The sequence below is a fragment of the Protopterus annectens genome, chromosome 4.part1 (assembly GCF_019279795.1).
Source record: "Protopterus annectens isolate FY-2018-M chromosome 4.part1, PAN1.0, whole genome shotgun sequence".
Lineage (NCBI taxonomy): Eukaryota > Metazoa > Chordata > Ceratodontiformes > Protopteridae > Protopterus > Protopterus annectens.
In genome coordinates this window covers 238,532,085-238,552,541 of record NC_056734.1, presented here as the reverse complement: position 1 = coordinate 238,552,541, position 20,457 = coordinate 238,532,085, and the positions used below count along the sequence as shown (strand labels likewise).

At 43.5% G+C, this 20,457-nt stretch overlaps 1 protein-coding gene across 2 annotated transcripts in view; it reads left to right on the top strand.

Annotated features, from left to right (window-relative positions):
- LOC122800826 (phospholipid scramblase 2-like) overlaps positions 1-20,457 on the top strand; it is a 1,997,253-nt gene that overhangs the window by 1,196,211 nt on the left and 780,585 nt on the right. For both annotated transcript variants that reach the window (XM_044070115.1, XM_044070114.1), the window contains one exon: positions 7,597-7,742. In XM_044070115.1, the coding sequence (XP_043926050.1) occupies positions 7,597-7,742 (146 nt within the window). The remainder of the gene's footprint in view (positions 1-7,596; positions 7,743-20,457) is intronic.

Sequence of the window (20,457 nt, the reverse complement as noted above, 5' to 3'; positions counted from 1 at the left end):
TCCCTCCTCTGAGCTCTCGAGTGATAGCTAATTTTTTCTAAAACTGTAAGTTTTTGACATTTCTCTTCTTATGTCTATATTGTCTTTCCTTTTTCCAACTACCTGCTCCTCTGTTATATAGTTTGTCTTGTGTGCATGTAACCTCTTTCATTAATATACCATTTTGTTAATTTCTTACGTACCATCTTTGGTACTTTTCCCTTTACCATTACAGGTATTTCTTAAGTACCATTGTTGGCACTACCTTCCTGTCTTAGTTTAGTTTAGTTTAAAAAGAAAAAAAAGCTTTTCAGCCTTCTCTTTGCGTGTGTGTGTGTGTTTGTGTGTGTGTGTGTGCGTGTGTGTGTGTGTGTGTGTGTGTGTGTGTGTGTGTGTGTGTGTGTGTGTGTGTGTGTGAGAGAGACCTTTTTGATATATCAGACAAGCCAGTTAAAGGGACTTCTGACTTCAAAAGGTGCCAGAAATTTGATAGGAAGCTTCCTAACTCTGACGAACACATTCTTTGTGTCTGTTGTTTAGGGGTTGTACATTTGCAGGAAGACTATGCAATTTGTCACAGTTTTAGCCATAGGGCACTAATCGACTTTGATGAGGCCTTATCTGGTCCCAAAACTGATGCAAGTTCACCTTCTTATTCTTCTTCTTCAAGCAAGCTGGATAAGCCTAAGAAAAGAAGTCAGTCGGTTCCAACACATTCTTCGGAACCGCCAGTTAAAATGGCCAAGGTTCCCATGGTTCCTAGAGTTTCCTTGGAACCGGTGAGTCAAGTGACTCAATCTTCGGTGCCATTGGTGCCGGTTTCTGCACCACCTACAGTGGCGCAGATGTCTGTTATGGACTTTTCCTCTTAGATGCTGATCAAAACCCTGGAACCGAAGGAGCTTTCATTTCAAGAATTACCACACACCAGCTATTCACCCACAGTGGACCCCTTTTTGGACCGTCCTCCCAGTCCTTTTTTTGGAGAAACGTCCACCCAGATCTCCTTCGATTTCTTCGGTTCAATCCACCAAGAGTCTAACAGAATCTGATATCATGGGACTGGTGGATCAGCTGTTTGTGGGGAGGGGATTACCTCCTTCTGTGGTTCCTAGCAATGTTGGCTCTGGAACCTTGCCTACTTCCACTCCAGCCTTTATTCCTCCTTCGACTCCAGCTGAGCTTTGTGTGCCCCCGGTAATGACCTTCCCGGCTTCGACTGTTTCGGTGCCAGTCAGAGCTCCTTCTCTGGCACCGATAGCTACCCTGAGTTCTTTGGGTTTGTCGGATCCTGAGACCTCTCAGGGTCAGGGTTTCATAGGTTCATAGGTAGGTACTAGGCTATTGGCCCAAGGGCCTACGTAAGCCGAGCCAACAAGGCTCCCTGGCTTACGCCACCCAAGAAAGTTATTTTCCTGTGCTACTGTCGAGCAGAGGCACAGAAGTGATCCCCTGGGTGTATTTCCTATTTCCCATCCATTCATCAAGACTTTTTTTGAAGAGTGCTAATGAAGAACTTTGCTTGACATATATGGGTAGCCTGTTCCAGAGTTTGTGGAGTAAAGCTGGAGTTTATTGAGATGGTCAGTGTAGGGCATTTGTTTGAGGCCAGTAACCCTCTTTGTGAGGTACTTCTGTGGCCTTTCCAGCTGCTGCAGATGTCTTGTGAGGTACATTCCAAAAGGGGCATTGTACTCTATAATGGGTCTAATGAGTGTGAGTAGAGGGAAACAATGACCTCTTTTTTCCTGGATGAGAACCCTTTTATGATGAGATGTGCCACATAGAAGGACGTCCTGACTACTGTGGCGATGTGACTGTCAAAGGAGAGACTACTGTCCACCTGGGTCCCAAGATTTCTTATCACACATTCGGTATTAAGTAAATTGCTGCCTGTGTGGTAGTTCATGGGTACAGAGTTTTTACCAAAAGGGATGACACTGCACTTTTTGGCATTGAGCTTGAGGCCATGGCTCTGACACCAGGCATCTTGTCTCAGCGAGGCCCTTTTGTAGGATGTCCACATCATTTGGTGACTTGACTATGGCTCCTAGTTTGCAGTCATCTGCGAACTTCGTTAGCCAGAGGCCTTCTGTGTTAGCCTGTACTTTAGAGAAGTAGATACCAAACAGGAGAGGTCCCAGAACTGAACCCTGTGGTACTCCACTTGTCACTGGTTTGAGGTCAGATTTGGAGTCTGCAACTTTTACAGTGTGGGTTCTGTCAGTGAGCCAGTTGGCAACCCATCTTGTGATGTAGGGATTTATACCTAGTTTAGTGAGTTTATCTATAATTCCAGAATGGGGGATGGTGTCGAAAGCCTTGGCAAGGTCAAGATAGGCTGTGTGAACCGCCTTATCCTCATCTACAGCTTTGGTGACTGCCTCAAAGAAGTCGATCTGGTTCAGGAGGCATGATCTACTTTTCACAAACCCGAACTGGGTGGGATCCAGAGTTTGGAGGTTACCAATGTCTTTGTTTATGAGTTCCATGATGATACGTTCCATGGCCTTGCAGACCAGGCTCGTCAGGCTAATAGGGCGATAGTTCCTGGGTTCAGTGGTGGCTCCCCCTTTGTGGAGTGGGATAACTGTTGCTGTGCGTCATTCAGTGGGCACAAAGCCTTATGCGAGGCTATTATTGAACATGGTGCTTAGGTGAGGAGCCAGTTCGTTCTGAAGTTTGTGTAAAACGCAGCCTGGGATGTTGTCCAGTCCCATGGATGCTGTGTTTTTGGCTTTAGAGAGTGCAGCATTTACCTGCGTAGTTGTGATTACAGGGACTCTGCATTCTTCCTGTATAGATATGGGCCCTTTAGGGGGTTGACGGGGGGTAAAGTTAGCACGGAACCTATCTGCCAGGATGTTGGCAATATCAGTTGATTCAGTAATTTTTGTGCCGTTGTGCTGTAACTCAGAGCAGATCTGGGTGTTGCCATCGAGATTCTTGACATAGCTATAGAATGCTTTGTGGTTGTGCTTAGAATTAGTGGCAATTTTGTTTTTGTAGCTAGCTTTGGAGGATCTTATAAGGGATCTCAGCTTCTTACTGAGGCTGACCTGGGAGCTCCTGCACTCATGGAATTTTACTCTCTTTTGCAACAGTTTCTTCCTTCTGTTGTACAGTTTGTTTATGGCAGGGGACCACCAGATTGGCTTCCTTTCTTTGGAGGATAGCGTCTTGATGTCAGGAATAGAAATATTTCTAGACCTAAGACTGAACATTTTAAGGACATGCATGTCTGAGACAACAGATTGCTGAAGTCTTTTTTTATGTTTACTTCTAAATATGTTAATTTGTATTTTAATGTTACTGAAACACTGAAATAATAGAAATCCTAGTTCTTTCCACATGTAGAACTTAGCCCCAGTGAAAGGAATAGCAGATTGTTGACAAAATACTTAGTGTAGCTGTTTTAGGTGTGAATGAGTTGTTTGCACAGATTGACTTACTTTTACTGATAATGTTCTGGGCACTATATAAAGCCCTGTTTTGGCATAGGTGCTATCTGTTGTTGGATATTTAGTTAAAATAAGGTCAAGTATTTAGTATAGTTCTGTTATGGTAAGATGTGTACTGTGTTTTCTAACAACTTGTAAATAATTAATCTATGTTGTGTTTTCTTGTTGATCCCCAACATTACAGACTCCTACCAATGCAAGCAACCTTTTATTATTCTTTGAGATTTCATCCAACACCCATCTACTGCCAGCTATACATAAAGTTGTCAAAAATAGACTGTTCCTTTGATACTGTACTTTCTACAATAAACGGTTATTACTATTCAGAAAAGTGCTTGCTGATTGGACAGGCCACTCTGTGTGCCCATTATAAATTGGGAGTACCCCAACAGAAAAAAAGTTTGGCTGCTGAAGTATTGTTGAGCAGCCTTACAAACAGTATTTCTGCTAATCATACTTCTCAGCTGTCCACAATTCTTCAGAATGTCCCTGATTTTCTCATGTATAAAAATTGTCCTTACATTTGGCTTTGTCAAGAATTCTAGAGAAATAAAAGTCAGTGGCAATAATGAAACTGCTCTCTTCTCCATTGCCTATATTGCAGTTCACTAGTGCACTATGCAAGCATGTGGACATATGTGAGATACTTTCACACACACTACATCAGTATCAAGCAGAAGAGTTAGAAGACTAAAGTATTACCATGCAATTAGTTTAAGAAAGGTAAGGTTATTTCTTAAACACGTCACTGAATAATAGCAATACACATCCTTAATAGTAATCCCCCCTGTTCTCTATACTAGCTCCCTTACTCTGGAAATCCCTCCCTGCCTCTCTAAAATAAAGCCTGTAAAATTATCTGTTTACATTTTATCCCAGTGTAAATGCTTTCAAGTTAACTACTCCATAAATTACCGGCATCTCTCCTCCTTTTGTCATTATTTATATCTATTTTTTCTGTAAAAATATATGCATTACATATCTATATTTGAAATCTCTTTCCTGTCTCCTTACATATTTTATGTTCTTTATATCTGGCTTAGATATATTGTATTTTTCAGTTATAAACAAATTAATCTGTTAGATGTTTATATACAGAAAGTAGTTATTTGTATTGTATGCATGTTCTCTTTGTGATTTAGATGTATTGTATTTTCTGTTAGAACAAAATGAGTCGCAGTTTTAGTGATGCATACATTTTTGGCACATTTTAGCTCTTCATTTTCTGTTTGTGATATTATACTTGATAATGTGTTTGTAGGCTCCTTTGCTTCTGTTTCAGCATATTTTAAATCACTGTTTGTGAACTATTTTAATATTTGTTACAGACTTTCTCTGCATCATATTTTATTTTCTGTATACCCCAGTTAAAGCATTCAAATTAATTAATTATTGAATTAACTAACATCATTTTAGAGGTGTATCTGCCTGAGCCTCAGATGAAAGCATCTCAGCAGGTTCATAATCATTTACCATGTTATTGATCTGCGAGGATCTTAAGAAGCCTAGCCTTACTTTCCCTGGGTAGTTTTTAGCCCTTGTATTTTGTATCCAAATAACCATGAGATTGTACTAACAAGGCTATATTAGGACATTTCCTTTTTCCACCTATCCTTGAGGGACATGGGTGTTAAATCGGGGTGAAATTGTAGTTACCCATCCATTTGTCCAAATTACATTTGAATAGATTAAGAGAAGTACTTTGCTTTATGTGGAGTGGAAGATGGTTCCATAGAAGCCATATTCTCTGTGATACAAACTTATCCTTCCAATATGTTGTATTTATTTTGAAAAAGAGATTGAGATGCCTTGAGTGAGTATTTATGATACTGCTTGACTTGTGAATGTGTAATAATCAGAAGGGTCTGTTGAAGCTCTATACATAAAGCAGAGGTCAGCCCTCAGTAGCCTGTATGATAATTTGAAGAGGGACAAGGTTTGTATAGTTTATATGAATTATGACCTTGATTTTTTTAATGAGAACATATTGTGGTCAATACAGTTATGACAAGTGGTTGGATAGATGCATACCAAAATTAATGCCAAGTATAGTGGAATGATTACTTCCCTGGATTTATTCAAAGTACCTTTAGATGTAAGGTGTGCAATGATGAAAAATGACTTCCTTACAACAGTGGACACGTGGTAATTAAGGGGGGATTTATTGCTGGTATAGGTTCCTGGATCCAAAACTACAGGATCAATTTTCTAGGGTGTGTTTTCAATGTGATAGTTGCGAAGGAAGTCATGCTTGCCAAAAAATGCAATTATACACTTCTTGGCATTTAGTTTTAGTCCATGGCTTTGACACTAGCTGTGGGTCAGGCCCTCTTGAAGGATCTTGTACTGTGTGGAGTTTATGATAGCATCAAGTTTGCAGTAATTTCCAAACTGGTCAGCCATGAACCTGTACATTAGCTTAAACCTCTGAGAAGTAAATGCCAAAGAAAAGGTTCTGAACTATCTGTTATCTTTAGTAAAAGAGCATGCATCCTCCACCTCTGACACAGCTGATAATTCTAATGTTCGAAAAAAGAACGGAACCAGGAACAGTAAAATCCAAGCCATTGAGCACAGCCAAGAATATTGAATTAATCACTTTTAATTTTAGCAAACGAAACCAAAACCAAGAGAGCAAATAAAAACAAGCGCTTTCGCTCGGATATTCCGAGCTTTATCAAGTTACAAATCTCATAAAAAGGCAATCATATAAATAGTGTATGCAATCATTAATTAGTCAATCAATTAATAATTAATCAATTAAATCTTAAAAATATACACTCATATAATTCAAGTAAAGAGTGTTAAGGTAAATATGTCAGCCTTTCTTCATAAAAACATTATAAATACATATTTACCGAAAATACCAGCCATCCTCAATGAAATCAAAACATGTCAATAAATTTAAACAGTTTATAAAAATACTATAATAATTAGTTTAATATAAAATGTTAAATATAAGTACAAGTGGGTAAATAAAAATCTTTTTTGCAAAAAATTTTTTTTAAAAAACTTTTCCTAAAATACATCTCATTCCACCCACTTGGACAAGATACAAGTTGTGAGCAGGTGTTGTGGTATTAAAATAATTACATAGAATACAGACTTTAAAAGTTTTTATAAGTTTTTATCCACCCTTGAATACAGAGAACTGGTTTGGCAGCTCAGACTAGATGCTGGGAAGCCACCTGGGCTAATGACACCATCAGCATTAAACCATTAAACCAGTTCTGAAATTAAGAAGAGCAGGATGATAAAAACTTTTAAAGTCTGTATTCTATGTAATTATTTTAATACCACAATTGATTGTATGTGACAGGATTGGTTAGTTTGAATTTTAGCAATGTATTTATGTGCTGTTAGTTTGTGAATAAATTGTCTGATGAAGCAATGGTCACCATTGTGAAAGCGCTCACCTTTATGTATTAAAACAGAAGATTTTATTTTGTCGTGGTCTTGCCATTTATTCCAGCTACCTTCCATACTGGGTTTCTATGTTTGAGATTGTTTTACTTCTGGGTCTGCTCAAATTCATTGGGACTTATTTGTATGTTCTGTGTTATGATATTTTTTTAAGACTTGCCCTTGATGGAGAATTATTTCCACAATTGGAAACCAAAGCTGTTATGTTATCACTTAGTTTAATCTTTCATTTTGTGTATTTCGTCATTTCCTAGAAATGTGTAATCATAATGCACATTTTGGTATTCCTTGAAAGTTATCAGCATTTGCCTCATGTCTCCTTTCAAAATACTCTAATTCACATTCTATTACAGTATTCTGTCCAGAGACTACTCTTGCACTAAACTTTCAAACTCAAAGTGCAAGTGTTTGGAAAAGCATTGTTTTTCAAAGCATCTTCTATTATATATTTTTCTTGTTTCTTGAAAAAGTAGATGTGAAAACTGAATTATTTTGCTCAAAAATCTTGAACTTTTGATTATTTTTATATGATAGTGATACTTTTGTATGCTGGAGAGTAGATGCTTTTTAATTGTGTTACCATGCTACTTCAGATTTTGTTTTAACAGAGCAGTTTTTCAATAATGATTATGTAAATGAAACACTTTGATGCTAACTGCGAACTTTTTATCTTTATTTTTTTCTGTTTTGATAACTGGGCTACCCTTTTTATATATTTTTTTTCTGTTGAAAGGACCGGCAGGTCAAATGGCATATGGAGTCCCTGGCCAAGGCCTAGTAGCTGCAATTCCCAACCAGCTTGGAAGCCCTGTTGTCCAGTGGATGCCACTGCCACCTCCATCTCCAGACTGTCCACCTGGACTAGAATACCTGAGTCAGGTAAATATCCACCAAAAGGAAGGGGGTTAGTTTTGATACATTCATTATATTATTTTGTTTATAAATTTTACTTAAATAACAAAATAATCCCCTCTCCAACTGAATTTTGAAACAGGAGTTTTCTGACAAGATATTAGTGTGCTGCTTATGCATTACTGTGCTTAGGAGTGTGTATATGTGAGTGAAAGTGTAAGTGTGCTCCTTGTGAACACTGTTTAACAACTTACCTCCTGAATGACTCTTTATAGCAAATCTTAATGCATTAGAGACACCCCAGACAGTGACAGCATGGATACTTTGACCATTCCATCTGGTCCATTTCCACTGTACCTAGGAAGAAATAAACAACTTACCACAGAAGTCTTGGATACTCCATGGACTAAGTCAGTGCCTCAGAAGATGGTGGGTGACTCTGCAATAGCCTTCAGTCATTCTTCAGGCCACTCACTCACCTCCTAAGCTTCCTATGGTGTAGTCCTTTCATCCACCATGAACTAGGGGTCATCCACATCCTCTTCAGCTATTCCATTGCCTGATCTGCACTTGGAATACCCATCCCTTCTGGGACAGGGAGGCATTATGGGAGATGTTCTTGTATGTAGTCAGGGGAAAGAGACCTCTTGATGTGGCAGATGTACCGTCTATGAGTCAGTCTTCAGCTAAACCTTTAAAGACAAAACAAAAGGTTAAACATTATTTATCTGAAGACATGGTGTCTATTACAAAATATGACTTTCTTATCTTAGAGAGGAAGTTGTTACAGACTGTTAATCCTGATGTTCAGAAATCCTTATGTAAAAAAGATGATAGCAGAGATACTCTTGAGGAAAGAATGTCAGAGGATTCTGACATAGACAGGGACAAGACGACTTCTCCTGCCAATTTCCAAGCCCAAGTCACTGATTCAGGGGAAACACTGTCCTTAAAATCTCCTTTGGAAGAATTTCCTTCTCTCAGACAATAGCCAGGATGAATGAGATATTTTTTATGGGAATAAATGAATGTTCCTCCTGAATTTAGGAAATATTATGATATATTACAAATAGGTATTCCTCATTCCTTTCCCATACATCCTATAGTGCCAGCCATGGAGGTTGATTTAATGATGCCTGTAACAGTCCTGATTCTCAATCTTTTGTTCCCAAAAAGGCAGCTAGGCTTTAACCAAGTTTCTGAAACTAACAAGCATTTTTTCCCAACTTCATGTCTGACCCTGCAGCCATATTCACAACTTTGTCAGCTGGGAACACTCTCTTGATGCCTTCCAGTCTCTCTCCTATGGGCAAAGAGGGAACGGTATTATAAGGATTTTATCATAGAAAATTTTCTTCTTCCACTTTGATGTGTAGAATTCTTAACTATCAGACTCATATGTGGAAGTTTGTTGTGTGGACAGTTTGAGAGAATTATATACGACACTTCATCTCGAAGGTGGTGCTTGTCTGAATTCCATTGTTTCTAACATTTCTCTAGTATCAAAACTTGCCTTAAAGATAGTGTAATGCTGTGCAGATACTGTGTCTAGAAACATTCCCACTGCTACAGTGCTGAGGAGATATACCTGGTTACCTAATAGAAAGTCTTCTGATGAGGTACAGTCTGAAATTTTAAATGTAACTTTAGATAAGGAGGTTTTGTTTGGTCTGTCTGTTACTCAAATACTCAACAATTTGATGAAAGAGAGAAATGAATGCAGGGAGTTTCCAAGATCTTTCTGCCCCTACCCCCTTATAAATCCCTGAAATCATCTTTTCCATCTAATAAACTAAACAAACAATTCCTAACTTCACAAGCCAAACAGGGGACTACAAGTAGATGGCAGGAGCGGAGCAACAAGAAATAAGGATCTTTTCCAAAACAATGGACAGTCTTAATACTTCTGAATCAGTAAATCAGCATTCTTTCCACCTCCTCCACCCATTCTGTCCCTCTCTCAAAAACCTGCCCCAGAAATTGGTTGTGTACATTCTCCTTTGAGAACAGATTGATCTGATGTTGTCAATTTTCATTCATTCCTCAACCAATGGATTCAGATCTGAGCCTCGGATCCAACTTGGCCAGTACTATAGCTTGTGGCCAACTGAACCTCTTGAGCTCTTCCCCACCCATAATGCATCAACCCCTAACATACCTCAGAGCTTGTTTGTTGCTTTCGCATTTAGATGTGGTCAGCTTTGCTCTCGAACATATTAGTTGAGATAAGTGAATTTATACTTACAACTTTTTTCCCAAATCTCTCTCTCTAGACATTATATATATATGTATATATATATATATATATATATATATATATATATATACTTGTGTATATTAAACTGTAAATTTTTCTACTTTTATAACTCTCGCCTTTACACATTTATGTATTCCTTACTACCACTGTTGGCTTTTGTTTTCCCTTTTTCCTCCTTACCCCCACCCCCAAAAAAGTATGTTTATCTGTATTTATCTCTATTTACTTCATCTGTTAGTTTAGAAAAAAAATGTCTGAGAAGGGATTTAAAAATTGTAAAAAAAGTGGCCTTAAGCTGCCTTATTCTGATGCCCATGACCTTTGTTTATACTGCTTGGGCCCTGACCATCTTAATGTTGACTGTGAGACATGTAAAAGTTTTAATCCGTGTGCTTTAGTGGATAGAACAAACACGTTAATAGTAAAAGGGTTACTTCCAGTGTCTTTTTCAGAAGCCTTATCTGGGGCTCAATCCCCCCCCCAAAACATCTTCCAAGGATGCTCCTAAATAGTCCCCAAAGAAGTCAGGTTCTTCTTCTCCTTTGTCTATGGAGCCTCCTTTCAAAAAATCCAGATCAGATCTGAAGCTATCCAGTGCAAAGATGCCCTCTACATCTCCTAAAATGTCTTCAGATCAGGGCACTTTGGCTCTGAAGATTCTTCTTCGGATTCAGTATTCCTCTACAGCTGACCCAGTTCCTTCAAGACTGCCATCTCCCTTCCTTGAAAAATAATGGTCCAAGTCAACATCCATCGCTTCATCTCGTTCTTCCAGGAGTTTCATTGAGGCCGACATGGATAGAATGATGAGGAAGTTCCTCTTGGTGCAAGTACAGATTGAGGCTGCCCGACTCTGACCCCTTTGGGTCAGAAAGCCTTAACTAGATCTGCCCCTCAAGTCACAGCTCCTGCTCCAGTCCAGCACTTTGTTTTGGAATCCTTATATCCAAGTTTGCCAAGACCATCTGGTTCAGATCCAAGAGTAGTGGTGTCCTTAGATTCAAAGGTTTCTGTGAGCACACTGGTGCCATTGAGTTTGGAACTATAGCATCCCAGTCAGCTCTGAGGTGTTAGAGTTGACTCTGAAGTTTACAGACCCATCTCTGTTCCTCGGAGCCTCAGCCCTGGACAGCTAAGCTCTGGCCTCTGCCTCAGGTGGATTGCCCTCGGGGCAGACAGAGCTGGTGGGATGGCTTCTAGGTTCCATTGGCTTCCATCCCCCCAGGACACTCAGCCTTCAAGGTAGTAGAGAGAGTGTTCTCTGCTTTGGCAGGACAGATGGAATCTCCCCCTCGGATCTACCTTCTACATCACATGTGTTTTTGTGCCAAGAGCCTCAACATTCAGCTCCACTGCTACAGCTAGTCCAAACCTTCCAGACTACCCAGTAAGGCATTACCCTCTTTTCCAACACTTCCCTGGAACATCCCACCAAAAGGTACCCCAGAAGAGAAAGTGCAAAAGGAGGCACTTAGATTCCCCTCAGGAATCTTTCACAGAAGACACAGATTCCATTGAAGGGGAAGGATGCCCCAGGTCTCCACCTGAAGATGTCTCGTTTGGAGACATTCCGGAGATCCTCAAGTAATGGGGTAGTTGCTCCTCCCAAAAATCCTTCCCTGGTGGAATTAGGGTTTCTGGAGGTGTTTGAATGTGGTCCATCTACTTCCTGTGTAACTCCACCCACTTATGAGCTCATTGATTTGATCTCTCAGTGACCATGAAAGGAACCCACCCCAAGAGACTAGACTGAATTCTGGCACATCCAACGGGAAGTGAACACTGGAGTAAGGGAGAGGCTGTAGATGCCATGGCTGTAGCAGTGGCTACAAAGAAGGAAATGGCAGAACAAAGTTCTACTGTCCATCACCCTAATAGAGAGTCCAGGTATTTGGACAGGATCTGGAAGTGTGTCTATACTTCAGCGACCTTTGCTGTTAGGTCACTGAATTACGTGGCACAAGGTACAAAGAGATTTGATTAATGGTCCACTACTCCAGAGGCTGAAACTACTCTAGCTTCACAGTTGGCAACCCTTCAATCCATCTTAAACTCATCCATGAGGCTCATCTATCATGCAGTTGAGGGTACCTCAAGGGCAGCGGGTTCAGGTATCTCACTAAGGAGACATTTCTGGCTGTGCTTGTGTGATTTTGTGGATCCCTTCAAGTCTCCTTTCATTAGTGCTCCTTTTGATGGCTCATCCTTGTTTGGCCCAAAAGTGAAAGACACACTCTTCAGATGTGAGAAGGATGGAAAGACTCTATCTCTGCTGTAGGAGTATGTTTTTTGACCCCCAAATGACATTTTATAGGAATCAATGCAGGGCATGAAAGATGTGGTTCAAAAACTCTCAGGGTTCTTTCCAAGATCCACATGGAGGTAGTTTCCCCAGAGGCAGAGGGGAGCAATAATGGAAGATGCCACCCACATGGCAGAGAGGGTCTGCAAAACTAAGGGTTTAGAGCTACCTTCTCTGACAGATCCTACCAGTGTTGCTGAAAGGAAGCCTGATTGTCCCCCTCTGGAGGCAGTTGGTGATTGCTTATTCCTCCACCAGAGTGCCTGGCTAGATATCACAAAACACACTTGGGTGCAGAGGATTATTTCCAGAGGTTATATAATTACTTTTTCCCTTCCACTTCCATCCTCACAAAAGTTTCCTGATGTTCCACCCAATCAGAGGGAAGCAGCTGTACTTGAAATACAAAGCTGCTAGAAGAGAGGGTCATCCAGGAAGTTCCACCAAACCAGAAAGGATCTGGAACTTACTTAAGATTCTTTTTACTGCTAAAGAAAACAGGGGATTGGAGACCAATTCTGGATCTCAGCAACTTGAACAAATCAGTTTGACACTTAAATGTTTCGGATGATCGCAGTTCTGTCCATTCTGCCTTTTTTAGGCAGACGCAATTGGATGTGTTCAATAGACCTTCAAGATGCGTACTATAACATAAAAATGAACAAGCGGCCCAGAAGAGTCACTCTTCTGGCTGGGAGCCAGTCACTACCAGTTCAGAGCTCTGCCATTTGGTCTCACCACAAACCCCAGGGTGGTCACCAAATGCATGGCAGTGGTGGCAACTCACCTGAGACTCCAGGGATTCCGGTTGTGTCTGTATTTAGACATTCTGCTCATTACTACTGTGAGCAGGCATCTACTCATAATACCAAAAAAACAGGTACTGCAAACTTGTTGCCTTCTGGGAATCACAATAAACTACAACAAATCTCACTTGCTTCCATCACAAACGTTGGAATTCTTAGGAGCACATTTCGATACGGAATCTGCAGCAGCCTCACTGTGCTGAACAGGGTTCAGACTTTTGAGATTCCAAGTCGCAAAATGTATTCACAACATCAAAATTTCAGGCAGACTTATTCTTCAAGCCTTTGGGTCAATGTCAGCAGCCATAATTCTTGTTTCCTTAGCAAGATATGATATGAGAATTCTCCAGCCATCCCAATGGTCAAGTCTCAGATATGCAATAAGTGCCTTTGATGGTGGATAAGGCCAGAGCAGCTTTTACAAGGCTATCCATTCATTCTCCCTCAGCCCAAAGCCATAATAACCACAGACGCTTCCCAGTTTGGGTTGGGGGGGGGCGCTTCCTGGGGAGAACATTCTAAGGCACTTGGTCCGCCGAAGAGGCCAGTTTGCATATAAATGTTCTGGAGATGACAGCAGTGCTCTTAGCATTGCAAGCTTTTTAAGATGCTCTACCTCTGGGAACAATTACAGTCCAAATGGACAATATGTCAGTAGTTTGGCACATCAACAAGCAAGGAGGAACCAGGTCATATCCCTTGTGTCGAGAAGCCCTCAGTGTGTGGCAGTTGGCGATTTCATCCAACCTCTTTCTGATAGCAATGCACATTCCAAGGTTTCATCCAACCTCTTTCTGATAGCAATGCACATTCCAAGGAAGTCCAGTGTGATAGCAGACAAATTGAGCAGGTCCATTCTTCTACCTCATGAGTGGTGTATCAACAAAAAAGTGATGGAGGCGATTTTCTGTTAATGGGGCCAGCCTTGCTGCAACCTTTTTGCGCCTCTCCTGAACAACAAATGCAGCAGCTTATTTGCCCTAATCCCCACAATGGGGGGATCATTGAGGGACATTCTGTTCCATGATTGGCCATGCAGTCTTCTCTATGCTTATCCACCAACACCATTGATTCCCAGATTCCTACAGAAAGCTGCAAGGTTGAAGAGCAAAGTCATCCTCATTGCACCTTACTGGCCTCGACAGGTTTGGCTCCCCTTCCTTTGGCCTCATCTAATTTACCCACCTTGAATTCTGGATCCAGTGTCTCACCCAATGAGCATAGTTCACCCAGATATATCAAACCTAAAGCTGCCAGCATGGTTTCTCCAATTCCAGTAATAACCAGACAAACTTGTCCCCTGCCCATCATATACTTTTGTCTTCTCATAAAGCTTCCACTTGGAAAATCTACAAGAATAAGTGGAAGAGGCTTGTTTGTTGGGTGAATCAAAGGAGCAACAACTGGAAAGGCCGCAGAAATACCTCACTAAAAGAATCACAGGCCTAAAGCAGATGCCTATGCTGACCATCTAAAAAAATTCCAGATATACTCTATCGCATATCGTCTACTCAGCTTAACATACAAGGCCATGTCAAACCCAGAGCTGTTACACACGGTACACTTAAAGAAATCCCAATCCCTCAGAGCCACATGGTCCAGGGATCTAAACTTTGTCATCACAATGAACAAAACATACTGGAAGGATAGGTTCCTGGTACCCTGAGACTCCCCAGACTCTGGAATAGACTGCCCATATATGTCAAGTAGAGCACTTCTTTGGCCCTCTTCAAAAGGAATCTTGACGATTGGATGGGAGATAGGAAATTTACCCTGGGGATCACATCAATCGCCCTGCTAGACAGTAAATATTGTGGGAAGAAATAGCTAGGGAATTGTTATGGCTAGGCTTGTATAGGCCCTAGGGCCAATAGCCGAGTACCAACCTATGAACCTATGAGTATTTATCCCTTTTCAGTCCCTGTGTAAAGTGTGTTAGAATTTTTAGCAGAAATTTTTAATGAGGGACCTAGTATGTCTACCATTAAATTTCAATTGGTAGCAATCTCTAACTTTCATATAGGAGTTGGCAATTATTCTGTAACTTCTACTAAGATATGCAAGGCCTTTCTAAGAGGTACTATTTTACTTACACCACCTTATAAAGATACAACAGGAATTGTTAATTGAAATGGCAGATTGTATGTATGTTTTAAACCTGTTTAGTAGAAAACAACCTAGACCTTTAATAGTTAAGGTGCAGTCTTATCGGCAGAAGAAGTTGATTCTGACAAAACTGTGGCAGAAGGACAAAGTACTAAAAGTGGGAGACAGCAGAGTGTTTGTGGAGAATGACTACTCATTGTACACTAGGCAGAAGAGGAGTAAATACATTAAATTATTTAAGGAATGCCAAGAAGCAGGTGTTAAGATTTAAACTGCTGTACCTATCCATCTTCAAAATATTTTTCCTTGGAGGGACAAAATCATATTTTGAAGAAGTACATGCTAAGGAGGAAATACAAAAGTTTGTCCAAAAAAGGGTGAGATGTGAAACAGAAGGATCTGCTTCATGTCCTTCTGGTGTAAGGACTACAGAGAGACTGAGGCTGTGAAATCTTTTCCACTGTTTCAACAGAAAATGCCTGAGAGAAGGAAGAAAATTTAAGAGTCGACTAGAAGAATCAAGAATACATTGGAAATGAAGCAGAGACAGAATATGGGAGATGGTGATGAACAGGAATAAAGTTAGTAACTTGGAAATTGACAAATGTGGGGTGATAAAGCAATGATTATATTTGTGAAACATAACAGAACAAGAAAATCTGAAAATATTGGACTTTGTTAAACGTGTAGGGGAACATTAAAATTTATGTCCTGCTTCATGTTATTAATGCTGAGAGAATAAAATCAGTAATTTAGAAAGTGACAAAGGTGGGATTACAATGCAATAATTAATCTGAAGTAGTTACTTCATTTGCTCTGCAACCTGTGGGTATCGGATCCGAGCCAGCAGCTTCACAATCTACAAGATCCGAGCTCCTAGCTCCTCCCCCTACCCATAATCCCCTGCTACTAACTGTATTACCCCAGATCGTTTTTGCCGCGGCTGTAGACAGCTACTTTTTGAAGAGCTCCTTAGCTGACCGGTGAGATTGTTCCTTTTTTTCTCAGAAAAGCCTTTTCTTAGTGTTGATTGTGGTGTGTGTGTGTTCAGAGCCTATAGCCAGTATAGTTTGTTAAATAGTTTCCCTTTTTTGTTTAGTGTTAGTTTTTCTGTGTCCCCCCTCCCCCACTTAGTGTTTGGGTGTGCGTGCGTTGTGGTAGAGAATGGCTGAAGGGCCCAAGGCCGTTTTTTTCAAAATGTACTGAGTGTGGCCATAAGCTTTCCCCTGCTGATGGCCATGCTCAGTGCGTTTTATGCCTGGGGGTGGCTCAGTTATCAACAGACTGCCAAATCTGTGCAGCCTTTAACCCCTGGGCACTTACGGACAGGAAGAATAAGCTAATCCTGGCGGGCTTGCTTCCCCAGGATTCGGCTGCTTCTTCCTCTCCCGCCAAGGCTCAGGCTGTCTCCACAGCCCCAGTGCCTTCCATTCCCCCCGCTCAACCGGGGACTCAACCTCCCACTTCGGGCTTGAGTTCGGGGGACTCTGGTGCCTCTTCCTCTAAAGAGAAGAGGCACAAAGATAAGAAGAGACATAGGTCTCATAAAAGGCGGGCTGAGACTCAATCCTCAGCCTCGCCATCTAAGCTAGCTAGCTCTCCCTTGAGGGTTTCCAGATCCTCCCCTTCTCGGCTCCGTTCGCCTCATTTTTCGCCGGAGCCAGAGGAGGAGTACCAGCCTCCCTCGAGGTCGTCGAGGCGACCCTCCCGGCCTGCCTCGATGACCTCCTCTAGGTCGACCAGGAGTCTCACCGACGCCGATATGGATTGGATGATGTGACGATTCCTGCAGACCTAAATGCAGATGGGGGTGCTCTTGCCTTCCCCCCTCGGGGGGGAGTGCGGCCTCTGTCTTTGCTCCGATCACTCGTTCTCCAACCCGTTTTCGGGTTTCGGAGTCATCGGATCCGGGCCCTTTCGGAGCCGGGGTTTCGTCGGCGCCGATAGCTCCGGCATCTTCGACGCCGACCATGCCCTCGAGTGTTTCGGATCCGAGTTCTCGGGGCCGAGCGTCGGATCCGGAGGAGTTGATGTGTCTTTGGCGCCACTGAAGTTGGAGCACACTTCTCTCTTGGATCCGACAGCATCGGCTCCGACTCCGGTCCCTACCTCAGAGCCGAGGAGATTGCTCTCGGAGCCTGGGGAGAGTAGTTCTCCTTCGGCTTTTGAGGTAGTGGAGAGGGTGCTGTCGAGATCCTCCAGGTCCCCGGTCTGGGCTTCGGATCCTCCCACACCCCCGCTGCATATGTGTCTATCCTCCATCATCCGTCCATTAGGACAGCTGCCCAAGCCCTCCAGCCCGTTCCCGTGGAGGAACAGGAAGCCGTTGACGAGCCCTCCTTGGACAGTCCCACCGAGGAGGTCCCTCGTAAACGGAGGTGTAAAAGGAGGCACCTGGACTCCCCTGAGTCCGTCACCACAGACACGGATTTGGATGAAAGGGAAGGTTCCCCAAGGTCACCCCCCGAGGATGTCTCCTTCGGAGACATCATGGAGATGTTGCGTATTAGAGGGGGGTGGTCTGCCCAAAAACCTTCTGCGGACAAATCCGTCTTCCTGGAGGCGTTTGAGGCAGGCCCGTCTACCTCCTGGGTGTCCCCTCCGGCTGACCCCCTGGTAGACCTTATTACTACCAGGGCGTGGAAGGAGCCCGACACGGTGGAGCCAATCCCAAGACGGCCCAACAAAGTCCTTAGCCCCCATCAAATAGACAGTCATTTGCCAAGGGGTCTCTGGTCGATGCCATGTTGGTGCCGGCTGCCACGAAGAGAGAACTCGCCCAAGAGAGTTCTTCGGTCCACCCGCGGATAAGGAATCTCGAGCGCTGGACCGCATTGGGAAGCGGATATTTGCTTCAGCGAACTTCTCAGTGAGGGTGCTGAATTATATGTCACATACCATTAGGCTACAGCGAGACTTGATTAAGGAATACGCTGCAGCCCCCCCAGAGTCCATGTCGGTCGAGGACAAGCAGGTGTTTTCGACTCGTATGGCCACTCTAAAATCCATTTCTAACACGTCCATGCAGCTACTCTCTCATGCAACGGAGGGAGCCGCGAGGGCCAACGGAGCCGGGGTCGTCTTGCGGCGTCACGCCTGGCTCCGCCTTTGCGATTTCATGGAACCCTTCAAGGCGTCCTTCGCGAATGCGCCCTTTGATGGGTCTCGCTTTTTGGCAAGACCGTTCGCGAAACGCTGGTCCAAAGCGAGAAGGACGGGAAGACGCTGTCTGCCGTAGGGGTCCGCTTCTCTAATCCCCAACGATCCTTGTCAAGGAATCAGAGGGGACAAAAGAAGTTGTGGTTCCGCAAGTCTCAGCAATCCCATCCAGCTTCGGACCCCTCGTCCTCCAGAGACAGAGGAGGACAAGGTGGACGCCGGCCCAGAGGCAGAGGGGGGCCGCGTAATTTCGGGTCTAGAGAGCCTTTCTCAGACAGACCCGCAAAGCAGCCCTGAGGGCTTACCCGACTGTCCATCTCTGGAGGCAGTCGGGGGCGGTTGACGGAGCATCTGTCAAATTGGGAGTCCATTACGACAGATCGATGGGTGCTCCGGGTCATATCTAGAGGTTCCCTTTCTAAGCCTTCCCCCTACAAGCAGACACCTCCCCGATGTTCCACCCGATCAGAGGGAGGCAGCGGCTTCGGAGGTTTCAAAGTTGCTAAGAAAAAGAGCCATCCAGCCCATCCCCCCAGATCAGTCCGGATTGGGTTATTACTCCATGTTCTTTTTAGTGCCAAAGAAAACGGGGGACCTAAAACCCATCCTAGTCTTGTCCGCTCTGAACCTGTTCATCCCCAAGGAAAAATTCCGGATGGTCACACTTCAGTCTATTCTCCCCTTGCTGCAGGAGAACGACTGGATGTGTTCTATAGACCTCAAGGATGCGTACTGCCACATATTGATGGACAGACGATCCAGAAGGTTTCTCCGCTTCCGGCTGGGAGCCAGTCATTATCAGTTCAGAGTTCTTCAGTTCGGCCTCACCTCAACCCCCAGGGTGTTCACCAAGGTCATGGCAGTGGTTGCAGCCCACCTGAGACTTCAGGGCATTCATGTTTTCCCGTACCTAGACAACTGGCTCCTTACCGCCGCCAACAGGCATCAACTCTGCGTTGCAAGAGGTTGCGCTCTGACTCTTGCCCAGAGTCTAGGCATCTCAGTGAATCTTCAAAAATCCTTCCTTCGCCCCGTACAAGTATTAAGAGTTCATAAGGGCCAGATTGGATACCCGTGCTTCTCGAGCCTTTCTGATGTCGGACAGGCTGAGCAGCTTGTCGCTTCAGGTGCTTACTCTTTTTCAGAGCTAGGCTCCTGCGGCAGAGTTAGTCTTGAGGGCACTAGGGTCTATGGCAGCGGCAATTGGTCTATCCCTTCATAAACGCCTGCGAATGCGGATTTTACAATGGACCCTCCAGGTTCAGTGGTCGCTATTACTCCACCCGTTAAGCTCTCCGATCCCACTGAGCAGAGTTTGCAGAGACTCCCTTCTTTGGTGGCTTCACTCTTGAGAGCTGAGGCAAAGGAGACCTTTTGTGATTCCCCCGCCCCAAGCCACTTTGACCACGGATGCTTCTCACCTCGGGTGGGGGGGCATTGTTCGGGCAGAACCGTCCAAGGCACGTGGACTTCCCTAGAGACCGCTCTGCATATCAGTGTCCTAGAGATGAGGACGGTGCTTCTAGCATTGCAAGCTCTCCACGACCTTCTCCCTCTGGGGACTATTGCAATCCAGACAGACAATATGTCGGTAGTCTGGTACATAAACAAACAGGGAGGAACCAGGTCTTATCCCCTTTGTCGAGAAGCTATGAGAGTGTGGGAATGGGCGATATCCACCAACCGCTTTCTAGTAGCAATGCACATTCCGGGACGGTCCAACATATTAGCGGACAAACTGAGTCGGATAATTCTCACTCCATACGAGTGGTCTCTCAATCCATCAGTTGCAGAGCAGATCTTCCGCAAGTGGGGTTGGCCTCGCTGCGATCTTTTTGCTTCTCCATTAAACACAAAATGCAGCGAGTACTTCGCAATACTTCTCCCAGAGACGCTCTAGTTCATGCTTGGCCTCCCCGTCTTCTTTATGCTTACCCTCCCCTTCCGCTTATGACCAAGTTCATACAGAAAGCCTCTCAGTTGGGGAGCAAAGTTGTCCTCATAGCCCCATTCTGGCCTCGCCAGATCTGGTTCCCATACCTGCAGTCTTACAGTTTAACTCCCCCCTTGGATACTGGAACCCATTCCAGACCTGATTTCACATCCTGCAGG